This window comes from Bos taurus, chromosome 25, assembly GCF_002263795.3.
Source record: "Bos taurus isolate L1 Dominette 01449 registration number 42190680 breed Hereford chromosome 25, ARS-UCD2.0, whole genome shotgun sequence".
Taxonomy (NCBI): Eukaryota; Metazoa; Chordata; class Mammalia; order Artiodactyla; family Bovidae; genus Bos; species Bos taurus.
This window is the reverse complement of record NC_037352.1, coordinates 18,803,715-18,829,605: the sequence shown is the minus strand read 5'-3', so window position 1 is coordinate 18,829,605 and position 25,891 is coordinate 18,803,715. Positions and strand designations below refer to the sequence as shown.

The window sequence follows — 25,891 nt, the reverse complement described above, 5'->3', positions numbered from 1 at the left end:
AGCGATCAATGCAAAGAACTAGAGGAAAACAATAGAATGGAAAAGACTAGAGATCTCTTCAAGAAAATTAGAGATACCAAGGGAACATTTCATGCAAAGATGGGCACAATAAAGGACAGAAATGGTAGGGACCTAACAGAAGCAGAAGATAGTAAGAAGAGGTGGCAAGATTATACAGAAGAACTGTACAAAAAAGATCTTCATGACCCAGATAATCACGATGGTGTGATCACTGACCTAGAGCCAGACATCCTGGAATGTGAAGTCAAGTGGGCCTTAGGAAGCATGACTACGAACAAAGATAGTGGAGGTAATGGAATTCCAGTGGAGCTATTTCAAATCCTGAAAGATGATGCTGTGAAAGTGCTGCACTCAATACGCCAGCAAATTTGGAAAACTCAGCAGTGGCCACAAGACTGGAAAAGGTCAATTTTCATCCCAATCCCAAAGAAAGGCAATGCCAAAGAAAGCTCAAACGACCACACAATTGCACTCATCTCACACACTAGTATAGTAATGCTCAAAATTCTCCAAGTCAGGCTTCAGCAATACGTGAACCATGAATTTCCAGATGTTTAAGCTGGTTTTAGAAAAGGCAGAGAAACCAGAGATCAAGTTGCCAACATCTGCTGGATCATTGAAAAAGCAAGAGAGTTCCAGAAAAACATCTATTTCTGCTTTATTGACTATGCCAAAGCCTTTGACTGTGTGGATCACAATAAACTGGAAAATTCTGAAAGAGATGGGAATACCACACTACCTGACCTGCCTGTTGATAAACCTGTATGCAGGTCAGGAAGCAACAGTTAGAACTGGACATGGAACAACAGACTGGTTCCAAATAGGAAAAGGAGTACGTCAAGGCTGTATATTGTCACCCTGCTTATTTAATTTATATGCAGAGTACATCATGAGAAATGCTGGGCTAGATGAAGCACAAGCCGGAATCAAGATTACTGGTAGGAATATCAATAACCTCAGATATGCAGATGATACCACCCTTATGGCAGAAAGTGAAGAACAACTAAAAAAGCCTCTTGATGAAAGTGAAAGAGGAGAGTGAAAAAGTTGGCTTAAAACTCAACATTCAGAAAACTAACATCATGGCATCCGGTCCCATCGCTTCATAGAAAATAGATGGGGAAACAGTGGAAAAAGTGGCTGACTTTATTTTTTCTGGGCTCCAAAATCACTGCAGATGGTGATTGCAGCCATGAAATTAAAAGACGCTTACTCTTTGGAAGGAAAGTTATGACCAACCTAGAAATCATACTAAAAAGCAGAGACATCACTTTGTCAACAAAGGTCTGTCTAGTCAAGGCTATTGTTTCCCCAGTGGTCATGTATGGATGTGAGAGTTGGACTATAAAGCTGAACATCAAAGAATTGATGCTTTTGAACTGTGGTGTTGGAGAAGACTCTTGAGAGTCCCTTGGACTGCAAGGAGATCCAACCAGTCCATCCTAAAGGAGATCAGTCCTGGGTGTTCATTGGAAAGACTGATGATGAAGCTGAAACTGCAATACTTTGGCCACCTGATGCAAAGAGCTGACTCATTTGAAAAGACCCTGATACAGAGTGAAGTAAGCCAGAAAGAAAAACACCAATACAGTATACTAATGCATATATATGGAATTTAGAAAGATGGTAACGATAACACTGTATGTAAGACAGCAAAAGAGACACAGATGTATAGAACAGTCTTTTGGACTATGTGGGAGAGGGAGAGGGTGGGATGATTTGGGAGAATGGCATTGAAACATATATAATATCATATAAGAAATGAATCGCCAGTGCAGGTTCGATGCAGGATACAGGATGCTTGGGGCTGGTGCACTGGGATGACCCAAAGGGATGGTACAGGGAGGGGGGTGGGAGGGGGGCTCAGGATGGGGAGCACGTGTACACCCGTGGCAGATTCTTGTTGATGTATGGCAAAACCAATGCAATATTATAAAGTAATTAACCTCCAATTAAAATAAATAAATTTAATTCAAAAAAAGAGAAAAGACTCTGATGCTGGGAAAGTTTGAGGCGGGGAGGAGAAGGGGATGACAGAGGATGAAATGATTGGATGGCATCACTGACTGTTTGGGTAAACTCTGGGAATTGGTGATGGACAGGGAGGCCTGGTGTGCTACGGTCATGGGGTCTCAAAGAGTCGGATACAACTGAGCAACTGAACTGAACTGAAGTGATACACCAATGTAATGGAGTAGAAGGTCTAGATATAATTACATGCATGTATTGTCAAATGATTTTCCACGAGGATGCTAAGACCATTCAGTGGGGAAAGGACATTCTTTTCTTTTTTTCCTCTTTTTGTTTTTGCCTGCACCACGTGGCATGCAGGACCTTTAGCTCCTCCACCAGGGATCTAACCCATGCCCTCTGCAGTGAAAGTACTGATTCTTAACCACTGGACTTCCAGGAAGGTCCCTAGGACAGTCTTTTCAACAAGTGATGCCAGGAAACCTGGATATCCAATTAGAAATAAAGGAAGTTGGACCTTTACTTAATGTTATGTACAAAAATTAACTCAAAACAAATGGAAGACCTAAACGTAAGAACTGTGTGTGTTCAGTCACTTCAGTCGTATCTCTTTCCAACCCTATGGACTGTAGCCTGCCAGGCTTCCCTGTCCGTGGGATTCTCCAGGCAAAAATACTGGAGTGGGTTGCCATGCCCTCCTTGATCAGGTCTTCCCAAACTAGGGAATGAACCCAGGGTCTCCTGTGGCTTCTGTATCACAGATGGATTTTTTACTGCTGAGCCACTGGAGAAGCCCTAAACCTTTAAAATTTCTAGAAGAAAATCTAAGGTAGAGAGCTATTTGGAAATTATTTCTTGGATATGACACCAAAGGCACAGCAACAAAAGAAAAAAAAGACAAATAGAGTCCATGAAAATTGAAAACTACTGTTTTCAAAAGACTCTATCAACAGAGTAAAAAGACAACTCACAAGTGGCAGAAAATCTTTATAAATCATATAAATGATAAAGGATGAATATCAAAGACTCTGTTAACAGACTAAAAGGATGACTCACAAATGGGAGAAAATCTTTACCAATCATATATATGATAAAGGATGAATATCCAGAATATATAGAGAATTCCTAAAATTTAACAACACAAAAACAAACTGACTAAATAATAGTCAAAGGTCTTAAATAGACATTTTTCCAAAGAAGATGCACAAATGGTTTATAAGCACATGGAAAGATGCTCAGCATCACTAATTATTAGGAAAATGCAAATCAAAACCACAGTGAGATACCATCTCATACCTATTAGGTTGGATACTATCCAAACAACAACAGGACTAACAATATTAACAATCAAAAAGAACAAGTATTGACGAGGATGTCAAGAAACTGGAACCCTTGTGAACCATTGATGAAATGTAAAATGGTACAGTTGCTATGGAAAATAGTTTCTCAGTTCCTCAAAATTAAAAGTAGAATTACCATATGACTTAGCACTTCTACTCTGGGTATATATATATAAAGAAGTTGAAAGTAGGGACATAGATATTTTATTCATAGCAATATTATTTTTGAACATAGAACCTGTGTTCATAGCAGCATTATTCATAGTAACCAAAGATGAAAACAACCCAAGTGTCCACCAATCAATGAATGGATAAATAAAATGTAATACATGCATACAGTGAAATATTATTCACCTTAAAAATGAAGGAAATTATGGGGAGTTCCCTGGTGGTCTAGTGGTTAGGATTCAGTGCTTTCACTGCCCTGCCAGGGTTTAATTCCTGGTCAGGAAACAGATCCTTCAAGCCACATGGCACAGTCAAAATAAAAATTCTGATACACATTCTGATACACACTGCAAAACAAATGGAGCTTGAGAACACTGTGCTCAGAGAAATAAGCTAGTCAGAAAAAGACTATAGTTTTAAAAATAAAATTAAATTAAAAAAAAAAAGAAAAAGACTATATTATTTCACCTCTAAGACATATCCAGATTAGTCAAATTTATAAAGATAGAAAGTAGAATGCTATTTGTCATGTTGTGGGGAAGAAGGTAATGAATTAATGTTTAACGGGTATAGAGTTTCAGTTTTGCAGGATGAAAATAGTCCCAGATGTGAATAGTGGTGATGGTTGCACAAAAACATGGATGAATTTAATACCACTGAACTTTAAAATGGTTAAGATTGTAATCTGTGTGTTATGCATATCTTGCTACAATAAAAAAATTTATTTTAATATATGTAGAAGGATCAGGCCACTCATTCAGTATCAGTCCCTTCCCCAGGCCCTTCAAGTATAGAACTACCCAATTCATATCTATTGCACTGTGCAGTTTTTTCTGAGGTTCTTATTCTTGCTTTTAGATGAAATCAGGGAAGTAGAAGAGGAGGAAAGTGAATTATTTGAAGGCCTGACAAGCCAACAGATCTTCCTCTGGCTACAAGGTCTGTTCCTTTTTGCCTTGGTGTGGACGGTGGCCGGCACCATCAACGCAGACAGCAGAAAGAAATTTGATCTGTTTTTCCGCAACCTGATCATGGGTATGGATAATAACAACCCAAGACCCAAAAGCGTCAAACTCACCAAAAACAACATCTTTCCAGAAAGAGGTAACTTGGTACCTGTTTGTTTTGTCTCCCTGTAGTGGTTTGGAGCATTATGTTCCAAACCCAGTCAAAATGTGAGATCCATGTAAGGCCTTTACAAAAGCCAGGAAAGATTTTGTAGGTTGCCTGAGGAGGTATACTTCTTCAGAGCTGGCCCATGTATGTAGAGATGGGTGACCCTGAATTCAGGTCTTATGAGTTAATTTAACTACTAATTGTTAACTTAGAAAAAGTCAATATGACTTTTTAAAATTATCTATAATCTCAGTGGTAAAATAGGCCCCAGAGAACAACATGAGAAATACAACCACTTCTGTTTTTCTTACTCCCTTCTAGTCCTGTTCTCTGTATTTACACATGTCATATCATGGTGATTATGGTTTTAACATTTCCTTTAACATTTTTCATTATAGTCTAATATTGAAATGTTTATGGTTTTGCTACATACATTATCTTCAAAATGATCACTTTAACCATGTATTAATGTTCTGTATATTCCGTTCAGTTCAGTTCAGTCGCTCAGTCGTGTCTGACTGTTTGCAACCCCACGAACCACCGCAGGCCAGGCCTCCCTGTCCATCACCAACTCCCGGAGTTTACCTAAACTCATGTCCATTGAGTCGGTGATGCCATCCAACCATCTCATCCTCTGTCGGCCCCTTTTCCTCCTGCCCTCAATCTTCCCCAGCATTAGGGTCTTTTTGAATGAGTCAGCTCTTCTCATCAGGTGGCCCAAGTATTGGAACTTCAGCTTCAATAGCAGTCCTTACAATGAACACCCAGGACTGATCTCCTTTAGGATGGACTGGTTGGATCTCCTTGCAGTCCAAGGGACTCTCAAGAGTCTTCTCCAACACCACAGTTCAAAAGCATCAATTCTTCAGTGCTCAGCTTTCTTTATAGTCCAACTCTCACATCCATACATGACCTCTGGAAAAACCATAGCCTTGACTAGACAGACCTTTGTTGACAAAGTGATGTTTCTGCTTTTTAATATGCTTTCTAGGTTGGTCATAACTTTCCTTCCAAGGAGTTAAGGATATTTTAATTTCATGGCTGCAGTCACCATCTGCAGTGATTTTGGAGCCCCCCAAAATAAAGTCTGACACTGTTTCCACTGTTTCCCCATCTATTTACTGTACACCAAGGCTCTATATTTTCATCCTGCTTATTTAACTTATATGCAGAGTACATCATGAGAAACACTGGGCTGGATGAAGCAAAAGCTGGAATCAAGATGGCCAGGAGAAATATCAATAACCTCAGATATGCAGATGACACCACCCTTATGGCAGAAAGTAAAGAAGAACTAAAGAGCCTCTTGATGAAATTGAAAGAGGAGAGTGAAAAAGTTGGCTTAAAGCTCAGTATTCATAAAACTAAAATCATGGCATCCAGTCCCATCACTTCATGACAAATAGATGGGGAAACAGTGACTGACTTTATTTTTTTGATGAATCATGCTACAGTTTTATAAATTTTATTTATCTTTTCCTAGAACCAGCTTTTAGTTTCACTGATCTTTTCTATTGTTTTTTAGTCTCGATTTTATTTATTTCTCCTGATCTTTATTATTTTTTTCTTTCTACTAAGTTGGGTTTTATTTGTTGTCTTTTTTCTGTTTCATATAGGTGTAAAGTTAGGTTGCTTATTTGAAATTTTTCTTGTTTGCTGAGGTAGTAAGCTTATAATGCTATAAATTTTCCTCTTAGAACTGTTTTTCTGTTTCCCATAGGCTTTGGATTGTCGTGTTTTCACTTTCATTTGTTTCTCGGTATTTTTGTTTGTTCTCTTTGATTTATTCAGTGACCGATTGCTTGTTTAGCCTCCACTTACTTGTGTCTTTTGCAGTATTTTTTCCTTATAGTTGACTTCTAGTCTCATAGCTCATTGTTGAAAAAGATACTTGATATGATTTCAATTTTCTTAAATTTACTGAGGCTTTTTTGTGGCCTAGCATGTGATCTGTCCTGAAGAATATTCCATGTGCACTTGAAATAACGTATGTGAAAGTGAAAGTGAAGTCGCTCAGTCATGCCTGACTCTTTGTGACCTCATGGACCATTGCCTACCTGGCTCCACGGTCCGTGGGATTTTCCAGGCAAGAATACTGGAGTGGGCTGACATTTCCTTCTCCAGATGAAATAATGTATATCATGCTACTTTTGGCCAGAATGCTCTGTGAATGTCAATTAAGCCTGTGTGATCAAAAATGTCGTTAAAGACCAGCATTTCCTAATGTATTTTCTGTCTGGATAATCTGTCCTATGATATAAGTGGGGTGTTAAAATTCCCTGTTATTATTGTGTTACCAGTTACTCCTTTTATGTCTTATGTATTTTGCCGTATATACATAGGTGCTACCATGTTTGGTGCATAGATATTTACAGCCATCTTCTTGGATTGATCCCTTGATCATTATGTAGGGTCCTTCCTTGTCCCTTGTAACCGTCTTTATTTTAAAGTCTGTTTTGTCTGATATAAGTGTTACTACTTTGGCTATCTTTTTATTTCCATTTACATGGGATACCCTTTTGAATCTGCTCACTTTCAGTCTATGTATGTCTCTAGGTCTGCAGTCAATCTTTTGTACTACTCTGTCTTTTGGTTGGAGCATTTAATCCATTTACATTTAAGGTAATTATTGAGATGTATATTCTTGTCATTTTGTTCATTGTTTGGAGTTGTTTCTGTGATCTTTTTTTTTCTTTCTTTTTTTGTTCTCTTAAGATTTGATGACTATCTTTAGTGTTACGGTTGAATTCCTTTTACTTTGTGTGTGTGTATATATATATTATAGATGTTTGGTATATGGAAACCATGAAGTTATATGGCAGTCTGTGTGTTTGTGTGTGTGCGTGTATAAGTTGCTGAGCTCTTCATTTCAAGTACATTTTAAAAATACTGCATTTGTACTCTCCTCCCCTCACTATTACTAGTTTTGTTACTATATTTTACATATAATAGTATTCTGTGTCTCTTAAATGCTTATTGTGAGTATAAATTTTACTACTTTTTTTCTTTAAATTTATTTTTAATTGAAGGTCAGTTGCTTTAGTATTGCATTGATTTCTACCAAGCATCAACATGAATCAGCCATAAGTTTACCCATGTGCCCTCCCACTTGAACATCCCTCCCACCTCTGTCCCCACCCCACCACTCTAGGTTGTTAATAAGCCCTTGTTTGAGTTCCCTGAGTCATATATAGCAAATTCCCATTGGCTATCTATTTTACACATGGTAATGTATATTTCCATGTTACTTTCTCCGTACTTCCCACACAACTTCCCAGCCATGTCCATATTTCTGTTCTCAAAGTCTGTGTCTCCATTGCTGCTTTGCAAATAGGTTCATCAGTACTATCTTTTTAGATTCCATATATATGCATTAGTATACGATAACTGTATTTCTCTTTCTGATTTACTTCACTCTGTAATAGGCTCTAGGTTCATCCACTTCATTAGGACTGACTCAAACACATTCCTTTTTATGACTGAGTAATATTCCATTGTATATATGTACCATAGCTTCTTTATTCATTCATCTGTTGATGGATGTCTAGGTTGCTTCCATGTCCTAGCTATCGTAAATAGAGCTGTAATGAACATTGGTTAGCATGTGTCTTTTTCAGTTTTGGTTTCCTCAGGGTATGTGCCTAGTAGTGGGATTGCTGGGTTACATGGTGGTTTTATTCCTAGTTTTTAAAGGAATCTCCATTCTGTTCTCTGCCTGCAATGCAGGATGCAATACAAAGAATCCACCTACAATGCAGGAGACCCCAGTTTGATTCCTGGGTTGGGAAGATGCACTGGAGAAGGGATAGACTACCCACTCCAGTATTCTTGGATTTCCCTTGTGGCTCAGTTGGTAAAGAATCCACCTGCAATGCAGGAGACCAGGGTTTGATCCCTGGGTTGGGAAGATCCCCTAGAGAAGGGAAAGGCTACCCACTCCCATATTCTGGCCTGCAGAATTCCATGGACTGTATAGTCCATGAGGTTGCAAAGAGTTGGACACAACTGGGCCTCTTTCACTTCACTTCACTTCACATATTGTTCTCCATAGCAGCTGTATCAATTTGCATTCCCACCAACAGTGTAAGAGGGTTCCCTTTTCTCCACACCCTCTCCAGCATTTATTGTTTATAGATTTTTTGATGATGGCCATTCTGACTGATGTGAGGTGATATCTCATTGTAGTTTTGATTTGAATTTCTTTAATAATGAGTGATGTTGAGCATCTTCTCATGTGCTTATTAGCCATCTGTATGTCTTCTTTGGAGAAATGTCTGTTTAGGTCTTTGCCCCTTTTTTTGATTGATTGTTTCTCTGCTATTGATTTGTATGAGCTACTTGTATATTTTTTAAATGAATCCTTTGTCAGTTGTTTCATTTGCTATTATTTTTTCCCATTCTGAAGGTTGTCTTTTCACCTTGTTTATAGTTTCCTTTGCTGTGCAAAAGTTTTTAAGTTTAAGTAGGTCCCCCTTTTTTATTTTTGCTTTTATTTCTGTTACTCTAGGAGGTGGGTCATAGAGAATCTTACTATGATTTATGTCATAGAGTATTCTGTCTATGTTTTCCTCTAGGAGTTTTATAGTTTCTGGCCTTACAATTAAGCCTTTAATCCATTTTGAGTTTATATTTCCATATGCCATTAGGAAGTGTTCTAATTTCATTCTTTTATACATGACTGTCCAGTTTTCCCAGCACCACTTATTAAAGAAACTATTTTTGCCCCACTGTATATTCTTGCCTCCTTTATCAAAGTATCCATAGGTGTATGGGTTTATCTCTGGGCTTTCTATCTTGTTCCATCGGACTATGTTTCTGTTTTAGAGTTTATTACTTTTGACTTTCAACCTCCTTGCTAGTTTTGTGTGTGGATGATTTCCTACCTTTACTGTTGGTTTGCCTTTGCTGGTGAGTTTTTTTTGGTTTGTAATTTTCTTATTTCTGGGTGTGGCCTTTTCATTTTTGCTTTGAAAAGTTCCCTTTAACATTTGTCATAAAGCTCGTTTGGTGATGTTGAACTCTTTTAGCTTTTGTTTGTCTGTGTAACTTTTTATCTCTCCATCGAATATGAACGAAAGCCTTGCTAGGTAGAATATTATTGGTTGTAGGTTTTTTCCTCTCACCACTTAAAAAATATTGCACCACTCCCTTCTGGCCTGCAGAGTTTCTGCTGATAAATCAGCTGATAGCCTTATGAGAGTTCCCTTGTATGTTATTTGTTGCTTTTCTCTTGTTCCTTTTATAGTCTCTCTTGAATTTTTGTCATTTTTACTACAACATGTCTTGGTATGTTCCTCTCTGCTTCCTCCTGTATCAGGCTCTCTGCACCTCCTGGACTTGGGTAACTGTGTCCTTTCCCATGTGAGGGAAGTTTTCAGCTACTGTGCTTTCAAATATGTTCTCAGGCCCTTTCTCTGCTCCTTCTTGTTGTTGTTCAGTCTCTCAGTTGTGTCTGACTCTTTGCAACCCCATGGATCATAGTACCCCAGGCTTCCCTGTCCTTCACCATCTTCCAGAGCTTGCTCAAACTCATATCCATTGAGTCAATGATGCCATCCAACCATCTCATCCTCTGTGATCCCCTTCTCCTCCTGCCCTCAATCTTTCCCAGCATCAGGGTCTTTTCCAGTGAGTTGGCTCTTCACATCAGGTGGCCAAAATATTGGAGCTTCAGCTTCAGTATCAGTCCTTCCAAAGAATATTCAGGGTTGATTTCCTTTAGGATTGACTGGTTTGATCTCAAAAGGACTATCAAGAGTCTTCTCCAGCACCACAGTTCAAAAGCATCAATTTTTTGGTGCTCAGCCTTCTTTATGATACACCTCTCACATCTGTACATGACTGCTGGAAAAATCATAGCTTTGACTATACAGACCTTTGTTGGCAAAGTTATGTCTCTGCTTTTTAATATGCTATCTAATATGTCTGTCATAGGATGAGGCTAGTCTTGAGGCTAATCTAGGCTTCCTAGAAGGCCAGGCTAGTGCTTGTTCACTGGTGGAAAGGCCTGTGGGCCTGTGGGCCTAGAGGGGCTGTGGGCTCAGGAAGTCCTTAGGCAGCCTGTCTGCTGATGAATGGAGATGTGTCTCCACCCAGTTAGTTGTTAGGCCCAAGACCTTCCAGCACTGGTGCCTTCAGGTTATTGGATGGGGCCAGATCTTGTATCTTGGGCTTCCCTGGTGGCTCAGACAGTAAAGCGTCTGCCTGCAATGTGGGAGACCTGGGTTCGATTCCTGGGTCAGGAAGATCACCTGGAGAAGGAAATGGCAATCCACTCCAGCACTTTTGCCTGGAAAATCCCATAGACAGAGGAGCCTGACAGGCTACAGTCTACGGGGTCGCAAAGAGTCAGACATGACTGAGCGACTTCACTTTTACTTTCAGATCTTATATTAATGAGCTACAGGTAGGATTCCATTGTGACTGCTCACAGCAGCAGTATCTACATAGTACAAATATGGCTTCTGCCAGTGTCTATGTCCCCAGGGTAAGCCACTGCTACACTGCAATCCCAGCCTCTCCTCAAGATTCTCCAAGACCAGCAGGTAGGTCTAGCCCAGGCTCCTATCAGATTGCTGCTTTTGCCCTGGGTCCTAGTGCATGTGAGATTTTGTGTGTGGCCTTGCAGAGTGAAGTCCCTATTTCCTCCCGTTCTTTGGAACTCCCAAAATTAAGTCCACTGGCCTTCAAAGTCAAATGCTCTAGGGGATATGGTCCTCCCAGTGCAGGACCACCAGGCTGAGGAGCTATATATGGGGCTCAGTACTCTCACTCCTGTGAGAGAGCCTCTACACTGTAATTATTGTCCAGTTTGTGGATTGCCTCCACCCTATGGGTATGAGACTTGATTATATTGCCAGTCCATCCCTCTTACCTGTCCCATTGTGGTTCCTTCTTTATGTCTTTAGTTGTAGAAGATATTTTCTGGTAGGTTTCAGTCTTTTTCATTGATGACTGTTCTGCAAATAATTGCGATTTGGGTGTATTCTTGAGAATTGAGCTCAGGGTCTTTCTAGTCTGCCATCGTGGCTGAAGCCCAAATTTCTTCTCTTTTTAAAAAAAATATTAATAGACTGTAGCTTTAGAGCAGTTTTTGGTTTACAGAAAAATTGAACAGAAAGTACAAAGTTCTTTCTAGTTTAACTGTGTTCTTGTCTGAGAGTATACACTGTGTGATTTCTATTAATTAAAAACTTTTAAGTTGTGGTTTTTGGCCCAGAATATGATCTATCTTGGTGAATGTTCCATGTGAGCTTGAGAAGAATATATTCTGCTCTTGTTAGATGAAGTAATCTATAGATGTCCTTTAGTTCCAGTTGATTGGTAATTAACTATTGATATATCTTTACTCATTTTCTGCCTGCTACCTGTCAATTACTGATAAAGGGGTATAGAAGTCTCCAACTATAATAGTGTATTTTTCTATTTCTCCTGTGGTTCCATTAGTTTTGCCTCATGTATATTGATGTTCTGTTCATGTTTGAAGTTTGAAAATAGTACTAATGTAAATTTCTTCTCTTTTTAATTAGGGTGAGATTGAATTTTGTATCTATATAGCAGTTATTTTTCACAGGTTCTTATTGATATCCTTTCTTGTAATGTTTTATCATAGTTCTCTTTTTTAACAGACTATGTCAAGATGTAGGTCTTCTTTTGTTTATTTTTCCTAGAACATGATCCTTTCAGTCATCAAAGGAAAATTTTATTCTCTGGCTTTCGTATTTATCATTTCCTCCTTCCTTATTTTTATGTTTTTGCCTTTTTTATTTAGATTTTTCATTTTAATATGATTCACCCACAACTTCAATTATGCTTTTCCTGTCTTGACTGATTTTAATTCTGCTGTTGTATCTTTTGTTTCCTTGATGTCCTTCCTTAGTGTATGATTAAAAGCACAGGCCATGAAGTCATATTTTCAGAGGTTGAATCCTGGCTCTAGTATTTACTGGTTGGGTGCCCTTGAAAAAGTTCCTTAACATCTCTCAGTTTCCTCAGTTATGAAATGAGGACAACAATAGCACTAATTTCTGGTGCTCTTATAAGAATGAAATGTGTTGATGTATATAAAACATTTATAATTAAGTATGACGCACATAAAGTCTTAAATCAACGTTAGTAACTTTTATTGCTTCCTCCATATCATCATCTCTATTAGTTCACTCATCTACCCCCCCTTTTTCAATCTCATTTTGCCTTTTCATCTAAGCCTATTTTCTCTTTATGACTTTCTGTTCTTATTTCATGAAAAACTTGTCTTTTTGTACCCTATGTAGGATACCAAACAGTTTCCTCAAATTTGATTGTGAGTCCTGCCTTAAACAAGGTTCAGAAGTATACTTTCAATTATGATCTCCATATTATATCCCTGTATGTAGCAGTATTTTTTTCACAGGTTCCATATGTTGCTTTCTGCTTCCTCATCATTAAGATCAGTCTGTTCATGCTCTGTGCCAGGAAATGGGTACATAAAGTACCCTTGACCCCATTCTTGGTCCACTTTGTGACATCTTTCCTTCCCTTCTGCTGCTGGACAGCTAATTATGTGCATAGCTTCCAAGTTTCCTAGGTAACTTTTCCCTACAATATCTCCTGTCTACCGTGATTCATCTCCTTCCTCTGTGTCCTGTTCAACTGATGCAATGTAAGAAAAACTATAATTTCCATAATGTAATGCAAACTGCTTTCTTCATATATCTTCTCTTACAACTACTCTACTTGAAAGTAGGTTTGATTCTGAAAAAACTGTTTGTAAGAGCAAAATGACACCTTACAAGTGATCAGTGTGAAAATATCCATGCAAATTTAAGCTTTACTCTTGTCTCCATGGTAATCATACACTTCTCTTTCTGCTGGTTTTCAAAACTCTTGCTACTTTTGGACATGATCAGGGTAAATGGTATTCATAACCCCCCTTAAAAACAAACCCAAATGCTGTAAACTCTCCTTTAGAGTCAGAAACAACGGGATGGCCTAGATCCAAAGATCATGTATGATCAACTAATGCCATCTGTTGGAGGTAGCCTTTTAATTTGTTTCATGTGAACATTCTAAAAGAGGACATTTCTCAACAGAAAAATGATCGTGGTTTTTCACTTTGGAAGACCTATTTAAGGCGCCACAACTATTTTCCTTTTTCCTCATTGCGGTCTGGGACCCTACTACCCCTATCAGCTGTAGAAAGATGGCCTGGCAAGGCAAGGGTGACCAAAAAAAAAAGACAATTCTCCTAGAGTAGTACGTGGCAGGACAGAGGAACAGCTGTCTGATTTTCTATGTGGGATGTCACTTACATCTCTGTATATCATGAGTTGCAAGGAGGAGGAAAATTAAAAGTATTTTAGTGGGCCTGTTGCAGTTTCTCATGCAGTCTCTTGAGGTAAAATTTCTCAGTCCAACTTGTTTGATATCTAGTTAGAGGAGATTCTACCTAACTTCTTTTAGTCTTTGTGTTTTGTTTTGTTAATATTTGGCTGTGCTGGGTCTTAGTTGCGGTACACTGGGTCTTGTGGCATGTGAACTCCTATTTGCAGCATGTGGGATCTAGTTCCCTGACCAGGGATCGAACTTGGGCCCCCTGCATTAGGAGTGCAAAGTCTTAACCACTGGACCACCAAGGAAGTCGCCTACCTTCTTTTAGTCTTGTTTTCATTGACATTATTCCACTCCTTTCTCTTTTGCCTTCCTAAGTATTTTAGTAGGAAATTACCAACCTCCTAGCCAGAACCCACTGGAATCCAAAAATGTGTTTTAAGTGCCAAGTGTAAATTCTTTTTTATATAACAGCTATTGAAGTATAATTTACATAAGATTCACTCATTTAAGTAAGCAATCAGTGGTTATTAGTAAATTTGCCTAGTTGTGCAACTGTTTAATCCAATTTAGAACACTGGAACATTAGAACAAATTTAAAACATTCATCACCACAATAAGATCCTTCATTCCCATTTTCAAGGAATCTTTGTTCCCAGTCTCAGTCCCAGGCAGGTATTCATCTGTTCTCTATAGATTTGCCATTTCAAATTTATGGGATGGTGTAATATATGACGTCTTGATCTGGTTTTGGTTATACTTATTACCATCTTGAAGTGAAGTCGCTCAGTCGTGTCCGATTCTTTGTGACCCCATGGGCTGTAGCCTACCAGGCTCCTCCGTCCATGGGATTTTCCAGGCAAGGGTACTGGAGTGCGTTACCATTTCCTTCTCCAGGAGATCTCCCTAACCCTGGGATTGAACCTGGGTCTCCTGCATTGTAGGCAGATGCTTTATTGTCTGAGCCATAAAATACCTTTGTAACTTTTCCACAGGGTTTTAAATTCTCATGGTGAGAGCTCCAGGGAGGCCTTCTCTGACCTCATGGGATATTGTTTTCTGGACTTTTCATGATCTAGGAGCCTTTGGGGTACATGGAACTCTCAAATGAGTGCTAAAGGAACTGTGTTGGGGAGTAGACACTAAGGAAAGCCGGCAGTCCTTTGGGGAATTCTCTCAAGGTTGCGTTATCATCAACTGACATTTATCTTTATTTGTCCAGAAAGTGCTAAATTTCTCTTTATTTACCCATTTATTGTGTGTCCTTTGAAAACCCACTCACTTCTCTGTTAAAGTTTATCTTATTCTCTCAAGTGAAGGACAAGAAAACAGAGGTGGGGCATGGGGTGGTAAAAGGTGATAGAATTAATTCACCTTCCTGGATTTCTAGTACTATTCCCTCCATTCTGCCCCTGCACTTGCATCAGAATTTGAGTTTAAATCACAGTACAGAGAAAACAAAAGCCCTACTCTGATGAGTACCAAACAGACCTCAAGTGCCTCTCTGTATGCCCACAGCTATGCTAAATGTCTGACACATATTCATTTGCCTTCCACAGCAATTTTTCTGAGCTTGATATAAAGCCAGGGCCATTTTACAGATATACAGTGATAACCTTGGCCAAAGTCACACGGCCATAAATCCACTTATATTCAGTTGGACCTTTTCTCTTTGGCCAAAATGTTCCAAATGTTTGTTTCAAGCCACAAATTAGCTCCAGCTAATAATATCAGCAAGAGAAGGGGACAAATGCTTTCTGAATGCTTTTTGTGTCTCCTTTCTTATCGTAAAAATAATTCAATTCTATTAAATAAAAATGATCAAAAAACATTTTCGTTCATACCATATTATTGTTAAGTATTTCCGTTTCCAAAAACCTTTCTCTCTCTTGTCCATCTGCTTTCATCTCTTTACATGGTTGCCATAAGGCTATACATTCTGTTTTTTATTCTTCTATTTTATCTGTCATTGTTTTTTGAAAGCATTTTTCTATGTTAATACTTAGATTTTTGTAACTATCATTTTTAAGTATTTAATAGTTTATTTCAAAACTTAATTTTAAAATTTTCTATTTTACTTAAGTGTTAATTGGATATATCACATGATTTTCCCTTTTGTGTAAGATGATGTGAATTCTCTTCTTAGAGTCAATTCATCTCTCTTGAAGTGTATCTACTTCATTTCCCCTAGTCCTTTTTTTTTAATTGAAGTATAGTTGATATACAATGTTTCAGATGTACAAGAAAGTGATTCAGCTTTTATATATATAAAGTGATATTCTTTTTCACATTCTTTTCTGTTTTAGATTATTGTTGTTATTGTTAAGTCACTAAATCATGTCCAGCTCTTTGAGAACCCATGGACTGTAGCCCTCCAGGCGCCACTGTCCATGGCATTTTCCAAGCAGGAATACTATATAGGCTGCCATTTCCTTCTCCAGGGAATCTTCCCAACCCAGGGATTGAACCTGATTCTCCTGCATTGCAGGCAGATTCTTTACTGCTGAGCCACCAGGAAAGACCATTAGAGGTTATTATAAGATATTGAATATAGTTTGACATGCTATACAATATGTTCTTATTGTTTTCTGTTTTAGATATAGTGATATCTGTTCATCCCAAATTCCTGATTTATCCCCCCTGCTGCCCTTTGGTAACCATATTTGTTTTCTTTGTCTGTGTGTCTTTTTGTTTTGTAAATAGTGTAATCATTTTAATGACTGTAAAAGAGTCCATTTATCTTATAAGACATAATTTTGACTGGTATTCTAATGTGGGGCACGTAAATTATTTTCAGTTTTTGTTATCACAAACAGTGCTATATATTTGTGTATGGAGATTATTTTCATTGTGAATTATTTCCTTATGATAAATTCCCAGAATTGAATTTCTGACTTGAGCTAGAGAACATTTTTGTAAGCATAGTGCCAGATTGCTTTCTAAAGATGTACCAGATTGACTTCTAGGTAGAGCTGTGCAGTAACATAGGATAAGCTCTCCTTTAATACATAATGCGATATATTAAGCCTAAAAATGTTTTTGTTTTTAATTTTAAGTTTAAGCCTAAACATTTCCCAGCAATAACTTCAAAAATAAAAGTTACAGCCTGATCCTTTGAACATTGAAAGGTAGTAAGTAGACAGGGAGAGAAACAAAAGATCCTTCATGTTGTGTCTCTCAACCCACAACCCAACTGTCCTGAAAGTGATGCTGGGTGGAAAGGAAGTTAGTTGACAAAATTCTGAGAGTTCTCACTGGTAATCACCAGTGTAGAAAAAAGCAGACTGCAGTGGTAACTGGGCAGCTGCAAAAAATGCCAAGGCGAAACCTTCGAGCATGAAACTTCCATAATTTGGTAAGATCTTATCAGGAGTGGGAGGAACCTACCAGGGTTTGCAACTCCATGCTGGATGGGGGATGTGAGCTGAATTTTTCCAGAGTGAAGCATGTTTCTAGCTGGGGTGGAAGTGGGATGGACCCATGGATCAGGAAAATTGGCCAAATTTTAGAAAGAGACTACAAAGCCCAGGTTTCCTGGCAAAGGCAACTGAGTATTTCCTTTACCCCGCCCCTGTACCGTCAGGCTACAGAAAAGAAATCCACACACCATTCCCTGAATTGTGACCAAAATTGGGGAAAATAAACTCACTCCAGATAGTGTTGGGGAAAATGTCAAGAAGAATTTACCTGATTATAGCAGAGCAATATCAGAAAGAGGAAGACAGAGACAGAGAGACAGAGAATGAGAGTCTAAAAGAAAAACGTGACTGGGGCTTCCCTGGTGGTCCCGTGGCTAAGACTCCACTCTCCCAGTGCAGGGGCCAAGGTTTGATCCTTGGTCAGGGAATTAGATCCCACATGCCACAACTAAGACCCAGCGCAGCCAAATAAATAAAAATAAATATTTTTATAAAAAAAAGAAAAATATGACATAAGAAATATAAAATATTTGTATTACAAGCACATAAATTTATAGTATAATATATTATGTAATATATAAATTTAATTTCAAAATTTATAGATGAACAGCATGCTACTGGCAAAGGGATGTATTAATATATAGAGAGAATTGAGAGTCCAGAAATAAGCTCCTCATATTTATAGTGATTTGATTTTTGACAAAGGTATAAAGATAATTTTGTGGGAAAAGAATAATCCCTTCAGCACATGGTGATGGATTAAATGAATATATTCATATAAAATAATGAATTTGGCCCCTATACCATAGTCAAAAATTAACTCCGATGAAAGATCTAAATTCAAGAGTTAAAATGATAAAAGCTTAGAAGAAAACAAAGGTACAGATAAATGGTCATGATCTTGGACTAGGCAACAATATCTTAGGATGACAAAAATACAAGCAACTAAAGAAAAAATAATTTAGCTGAACTTCATCAAAATGAAAAACTTTTGTGCTTCAAAGGACAACTTGAAAGTGAAAACACAACCTATAGAATGGTTGGAACATTTTGCAAATCAAATATCTGATAAGAAACTTGTAAAGTATAAAGAAATATTATTATTCAATAATACAAAGATATAATACAGTTTTAAAATAGGCAAAGTAACTGAATAAACATTTCTCCAAAGAAGATATATAAAAGGCCAATAAGTACATGACAATAGCTCAACATTATTATCATTATTAGCCATCAGGAAAACGCAAATCAAAAACACAAGATACCACTTCACAACTACAATGAGGATAATAAAAAAAGATGAAGAGCAAGTATGAGAATGTGGGAAAATTGAAACCCTCACATATTATAGTGGAAAAGTATAATTGTACAGCAGCTTTGGAAAACAACATTTGGCATTCCTCAACAGTTAAACAAACAAACAAAATTAAAAATAGACTTACCATATGAGCAAGCCATTTCACTCCCAGATAGATGCCCAAGAGAAACAAAAATATATGTTCACAAAATACTTATGCACAAATGTTCATAACATCGTAATTCATGATGGCCAAAAAGTGAAGACAATCCAAATGTCCATCAGCTGATGAGTGAATAAATAAAATATAGTATGTTCTTGTTGTTCAGTCATCTGGTCATGTCCGACTCTCTGCAACCCCATGGACTTCAGCACACTAGGCCTCCTTATCCCTCACAATCATCCAAAGTTTTCCCAAGTTCATGTCCATTGCATTGGTGATGCCATCCAGGCATCTTATCCTCTAACACCCTCTTCTCCTGCCCTCAATCTTTCCCAGCATCAGGGACTTTCCCAATGAGTTGGCTGTTTGCATCAGGTGACCAAAGTACTGGAGCTTTGGCTTCAGTATCAGTCCTTCCAACAAGTATTCAGGGTTGATTTCCCTTAAGATTGATTAGTTTGATCTTCTTGCTGCCCAAGGAACTTACAGGAGTCTTCTCCAGCACCACAGTTCAAAGGCATTAATTCTCAGCATACTGTCTTCTTTATGGTCCAGCTCTCACAACCACATGTGACCACCGGGAAAACCATAGCTTGACTATATGGACCTTTGTCGGCAGAGTAATGTCTCTGCTTTTCAACACAATGTCTAGGTTTGTCATAGCTTTCCTGCCAAGAAGCAATCATCTTCTGATTTCATGGCTGCAATCACCATCCGCAGTGATTTCAGAGTCCAAGAACAGGAAATCTATCACTACTTACACCTTTTCCCCTTCTATTTGTCACGAAGTAATGAGGCTGGATGCCACGATCTTAGTTTTTTTAATACTTAGTTTTAAGCTGGCTCTTTCACTATCCTCCTTCACCCTCAAGAAGAGGCTCTTTAGTTCCTCTTCACTTTCAGCCATTCAAGTGGTATCATCCGCATGTCTGAGGTTGTTGATGTTTCTCCCAGCTATCTTGACTCCAGCTTGTAACTCATCCGGGCCAGCATTTCTCATGATGTGCTTGCTCAGTGTTTAGGTTAAACAAGCAGGGTGACAGCAGACAGCCCTGTCATACTCCTTTCTCAACCTTGAACCAATCAGTTGTTACATACAGGGTTCTAACTGTTGCTTAGGTTTCTCAGGAGACAGTTGAGATGGTCTGGTATTCCTATCTCTTTGAGTGCTTTTCACAGCTCTTAAAGAGATGGGACACATCCACAACAGAGCATCGTTTACACTTAGGCCCAGCCACTTCATTCTTGCTGGGGCTATTAGTAGTTCTCCTCCACTCTTCCCCAGTAGCATGTTGGACACCTTCAGACCCAGGGGACTCATCTTTCAGTGTCATATCTTTTTGTCCTTTTATGCAGTTCATGAGGTTCTCACAGCAAGTATACTGGGGTGGTTTGCCATTCCCTCCTCCAGTGGATCGCATTTTGTCAGAACACTCCACAATGATGTAATTGTCTTGGGTGGCCCTACATGGCATGGCTCATAGCTTCATTGAGTTATGCAAGCCCCTTCACCATGACAAGGCAGTGATCCGTGGAGGGGAAAATACAGTATATCCATACAATTAAATATTATTCAACAATAAAAAGAAATGAAGCAATAACGCATACTACAACATGCATGAATCTTAAAAACATTCTGATGAGTAAAAGAAGCCAATCACATAAGAGTATCTGTTGGATGATTTCATTAATATGAAAAGTCCAAAAGAGCAAGTCCATAGAAACAAAAAGTATATTAGTGGTTACCTTGGGGGCAAGCAGGCTGGTGAGAGATGGGAAGAGGATTTGGGAAGTGACAGCTAAGAGGTATGAGGTTTCTTTTTGGTGTAATGAAATGTTCTAAAATTGATTATGGTAATAACCGTACAACTCTGTGAATATTAATATATTTATACATACATGTATATTTAGTAAACCATTGAATTATACAGTTTAAATGGGTGAATTATATCTTAATAAATCTATCATTTTAAAGTTTGTAAATGAAGTGTTAAAACCACAGAATATGAGAAAAAGAGGAATTGAAAAACCAAAGAAACAAACAGAGAACTAAACAGTATTAGTAATGATCTGATAAATAAGGACCAGCAAGGGATAAAACATATAAATCTAGACATCTAAAAAATGGCTTAGAGGAAAGGTTTGAGACAACTACACTTGCTATTGAAGACAGTCAAAGAATATGATTGATATGGAGACCTTACAGTGTTAATTCCTTGAGTAGCTATCCCAATAAATAATGTAGACAATATATACCAAGAAACAAATGTAGAAATTTTTCCTAAAATGAAGAAGTATTTCTGTAAGTTTTAAGAGTATTTTGTGTTCTAAGAAAAACTGATACAGAATAATTGATTTTAAAAAAATCTGATTACATTATTGGACTTCCAGGATAAAAGAGATTCCATCAGGCATCCAGATAGAAAAGAAAAATTAGTAAAAGTGGAAATATCTGATGGGCTTCAAACTTCTACACAGCAAGCTAGACTGAAAGAAACATTGGAACAATGGTCTGCAAAACTCTAAGGGAAAGAAAATGTGACATTAGAATACTACTCTCAGCCAGGTCACTTTTCAAGTACAAAGTCGCAGACATTATCAAACGTGCAAGATCTGAGAGAACTGAGCCCTCTTAAGTCCCTTCTTAGAAATAAAAAATAAACCAGCCAACCAATCAATCGAGATAAAGAACTGAAATAGTCTTGTGTTAAAAGACCCCAGTTTGACTGTTGAACCTATTTAAATAAAGATCTAAGAATAAGGTATGGAAGAATTATAGTTGCAAAACAAAATGTCAGTGTTATAATCCCTGAAAAAGTAAAAGACACTTGCTCCTTGGAAGGAAAGCTATGACAACCTACCCTGTGTATTAAAAAGCAGAGACATCACTTTTCCAACAAAGGTCCATATTGTCAAAGTTATGGTTTTTCCAATAGTCATGTACAGATGTGAGTTGGACCATAAAGAAGGTTGAATGCCAAAGAATTGATGCTTTTGAATTGTGGTGCTTGAGAAGACTCTTGAGAGTCCCTTGGACTGCAAGATCAAACCAGTCAATCCTAAAGGAAATCAACCTTGAATAATTCATTGGAAGGACTTATGCTAAAAGAATTGAAGCTGAAGCTCCAGTACTTTGGCCACCTGATGTGAACAGCTGGTTCATTGGAAAAAGACCTTGATGCTGGGAAAGACTGAAGGCAAAAGGAGGGAGTTGCAGAGGATGAGATGGTTAGATAGAATCACTGACCCAATAAACATGAGTCTGAGCAAACTCTGGGAGACAGTAATGGACAGAGGAGCCTGGCGTGTTGCATTCCACGGGGTCAAAAAGAGTTGGACATGACTTAGTGACTGCGCAACAACAGTATCATCAAGAACAACAAAGAGAACCAAAGGAGAGGAAATGGAAGAATGACAGTTAATCACATCATAGTTCATAAAGAGATCAATAAAATTGATCTAACATTAAGTCACATGTATTTTCAAATGAATTGTGATATCAGGATTTGCTTCAAAATGTTCCAGTCTAAGAAAGAAGGAAGAAAGAAAAGGGAGGAAGTGAGAAGGGAAGGAAAATGAATATGATGATTGTTGATGTTGTAGAAATGCATGAAACAGTTGCAAAATGTTGAAGATTATGGAAGCTAGATAATGGGTACATGGCAGTTTATTATACTATCCTCCTTTTTTGTTGTCAGCTACAGACTGGCACTTGCCAGCTACCTCTACAAGGATTAAATCACATGCTGCTGTTTCTGCTGATTTTAAATACCCCTGAAAGGAATTCAGGGTGGAGAGCAGAAATGAGGTACTCTGGGAAAAACTAGCAGAATGGGTCTTCAGATAGATATTTTCATGAGCCAACTTTATGAGCCCAATTCTTGTATTTCCTCATGTCTAGAAAAACACTAAAATCCTTCATAGTGATGACTGCTCCTCGTGACTAGCAGATACATTCTGCAAAAATTAAAGTGCTTGATTGCATGTACTCCCACTTCACCAGAATCACATATATACTGACCTTACCCCCAACCTCTTTGGAGCAATTTCTCAGGGCTATATGAAATGCTGTTTCCTGGGTCTATAGTCCTCATTTTGCCCCAAATAAAATTTAACTTGCAATTCTCATGTTGTGCATTTTTTCAAGTCAGCATTGTGTATTTTAAATTTTTTTCACAATGAAAAGTTAAAATATAATAGCAAAGTTGGATTAAATTATTTTTAAAATTATAATGACTTTAAGCCCTAATGGCTGAATTTTTTTTTTTTAGTTAAGAAGCATCTCTCCTGCTAAGGTGGTAGATATTAAAACTTTTCATCACAAGAAAAAAAATTTTTTTAGATTGGAGTGTTTCAGCCCTTTAACTCAAGACTCTCTCTCTCTCTCTCTCTCTCTCTCTCTCTCTCTCTCTTTCTCTCTCTGTCTCTCTCTCTCACACACACACACACACACATACAGCCTACAACCACCAATGCTGTCTTCTTTGGGTCAATTATAGATGAGTCCTGTGGAGAGAGAAGTAAGTCACTTGTGCCTGCTGCTGAGTTGGCTAGGCAATGGAACTTGCAAGCCTCTCATGCCCAGTGCTCCTGTGAATCACACAGCCCAACACTTGTCTCACTGAAGCCTTGGTATTTCCTCCATGTCCTCTTCAAGTTTTTCTAAAAAAAAAAAATATATATATATATATATATATATATATAATTCAGAAAGCTTTGCAACCAGTATCTCATATACTCCTCATAGCATTCTCGAGATGAGGAAATTGCAGCTCAGAAAGGGTGTCACTCATCCAGGGCCCCACAGTGAGTCAGTGAGGAATGATTGGATGAGAAGCCAGGTCCTTCCCTGACACTCTTCTTATTCCCACTTCTCATCTTGAAGTGCAACAAAGAAAAAGACTTCCAACAATTACAGAGGCAGGGCTTCACTGGGGAAAAGGACCATAGGAACTTTGTGTTACTTTTGTGAGGGAAGTAGGGAGTGATTTGGGATGAGTATTGTGACTGTATTTGGAAGAACGGGTGGAGAGAGAAGGTGATTCAGAATCACCGCTGTGTATTGATCAGAGGCCAGAGAACAGGGGCCTCGATGCTGCCCACCTACTTCCTCCCACACCAAGAGGATCTGGAGGGCAGCACTTCAGTTGTTCTTACCTTACACAGTAGATACTGAGGGCCTACAATGTGCTTGCTTCGTGTCTGGTCAGGCATTTGTTCAAAAAGCACCTACTTTGTACTTTTTACTAAGCACCTACTATGTACTTCCCTGGTAGCTCAGATGGTAAAAAATTTGCCTGCAATGCAGGAGACCCGGATTCAATACCTGGGTTGGGAAGATCCCCTGGAGAAGGAATTGACTGCCCACTCCAGTATTCTTGCCTGGAGAATTCCATGGACAGAAGAGCCTGACAGGCTACAGTTCATGGAGTTGAAAGAGTCAGACCTGACTGAGCGACTAACACATAGTTCTAGATACTGTGCTAGTTGTTTGGGGATACAACAGTGAACAAAAAAGATATAATCCCCTTGCTCTCACAGAGCTCACTTTCTAGTTGAGGAAGACAAACAATAAATAAGTAGGCTCATAGAATAAGATAATTGGAGATATACTAAGTGCAAGGATGGAAAAACACTGGCATGTTGATGGAGACCCACAGGGGCTCTACCTGAAGTGTTCAGGGACGGTCTCCCAGAGGAGGTGACATCTGAGCTGAGATCTGAAAGGTAAGGAACAAGCCAGGTAGAGAGCAGGAGGAAGAGCTGCCAGGCATAAAGAAGAGCTGATCCAAAGCCCTGAGGTAAGAGTGCATGTGGTATGTTTGAAGATTAGAAAGAAGATGCTGCAGTAAAGTGGGTGAGTAGTCTGCTTCATACAATGTGTATTAAGGGGACTTTGGAAAGTCAGGAGGAGCAACATACAGAGCAGGTTATCTCCAGTCCACACTGAGGGAGCCCCTGAAAATGCCCAGAGATTCCATGACTTACCCAAGGTCACAAGATCAGCAAGGGGCACATGTTGCCCCATAATTTACACTTTAGCACTGCTACCTGGTGCTGGACCATAGGCCTCCAAACCTGGGGAGCCTGGGGTTTGAGTCTTAGGAAGCCCCAGAGACTCAACAGCTCCTTCAGTGTTGCCCAGTGGAAGGCACTGCTCTTCCTCCATGGCTTCTGGGATCAGGTTCACACAAATGTCCCCAGATGGGAGAGGCCCTGCTGGACTCCTCAGACACTCAGGTCTGTGCAGCACAAAGGCATCTCCAGGTCTGTGACCCCAGCTTGACCTTGAGCTGCTCCACCTCTGCAAATCCAAGTTCAATCATCCTGACTTCTCACAAACTACCTTGTAGCCCTGTAACTCTCCAGCTCTGCTACAACTAGCTTCTGCTCCCTGCTTTCTGCTATCTCCTTAATTACCAGTCCCTCCAGTCTACCCCTCCAGTTCCATCCCCAAGGCCCACCTGTTCCATGTTTTTCTCTCATCAGCACCTTCTGTCCCTCCTTCCCTTTTCCTCCTGCCATACAAACTCAGGAAAACCGCAACCTTGATCAATACACCACCTCTCTTTTTTTTTCCCACTTATACTCCAGAGCTGTTGAACAGTACAGGAGAAAGTCATATAAGCTGAAGGCTTAACATGACTTTCATGGTCTCCAACCTCAGCTTGGGGAATCAGAGACTACAGACTTTGGACTCAAATAGATTTGTTTTGGAACATAGATGCAAAACTCATCAACAAAATACTAGCAAGTTGAATCCAACAATACCTTAAAGTGCTTATACGCCACAATCAAGTAGAATTTAACAATTTCCACAAACCAATGTGAAACACCACATTAAACTGAAGAATAAAAAGTATATGATCATCTCAGCAGATGCAGAAAAAAATGCTTCTGATAAAAATCAACATCCATTTATGATTAAAAACTCTTCAGAAAGTGGACATACAAGGAACATGCCTCACATAATAAAAAAGTATGAGACAGACCCATAGCTAACATCACATTCAATGATGAAATGCTGAAAACATTTCCTCTAAGATCAGAAACAAGACAAAGATGCCTTCTCTTGCCACTTTTATTC

General features: G+C 38.7%; 1 protein-coding gene and 1 non-coding gene across 3 annotated transcripts in view; one reads left to right on the top strand and one right to left on the bottom strand.

Moving 5' to 3' along the window:
• The window catches only part of DNAH3 (dynein axonemal heavy chain 3), a 249,056-nt gene that overhangs the window by 142,344 nt on the left and 80,821 nt on the right, over nt 1-25,891 (top strand). For both annotated transcript variants that reach the window (XM_059881557.1, XM_059881556.1), the window contains exon 40: nt 4,359-4,604. In XM_059881557.1, the coding sequence (XP_059737540.1) occupies nt 4,359-4,604 (246 nt within the window). The remainder of the gene's footprint in view (nt 1-4,358; nt 4,605-25,891) is intronic.
• TRNAR-CCU (transfer RNA arginine (anticodon CCU)) lies at nt 14,161-14,233 on the bottom strand. Its single transcript has one exon. It is a non-coding gene; the product is annotated as a tRNA-Arg (tRNA).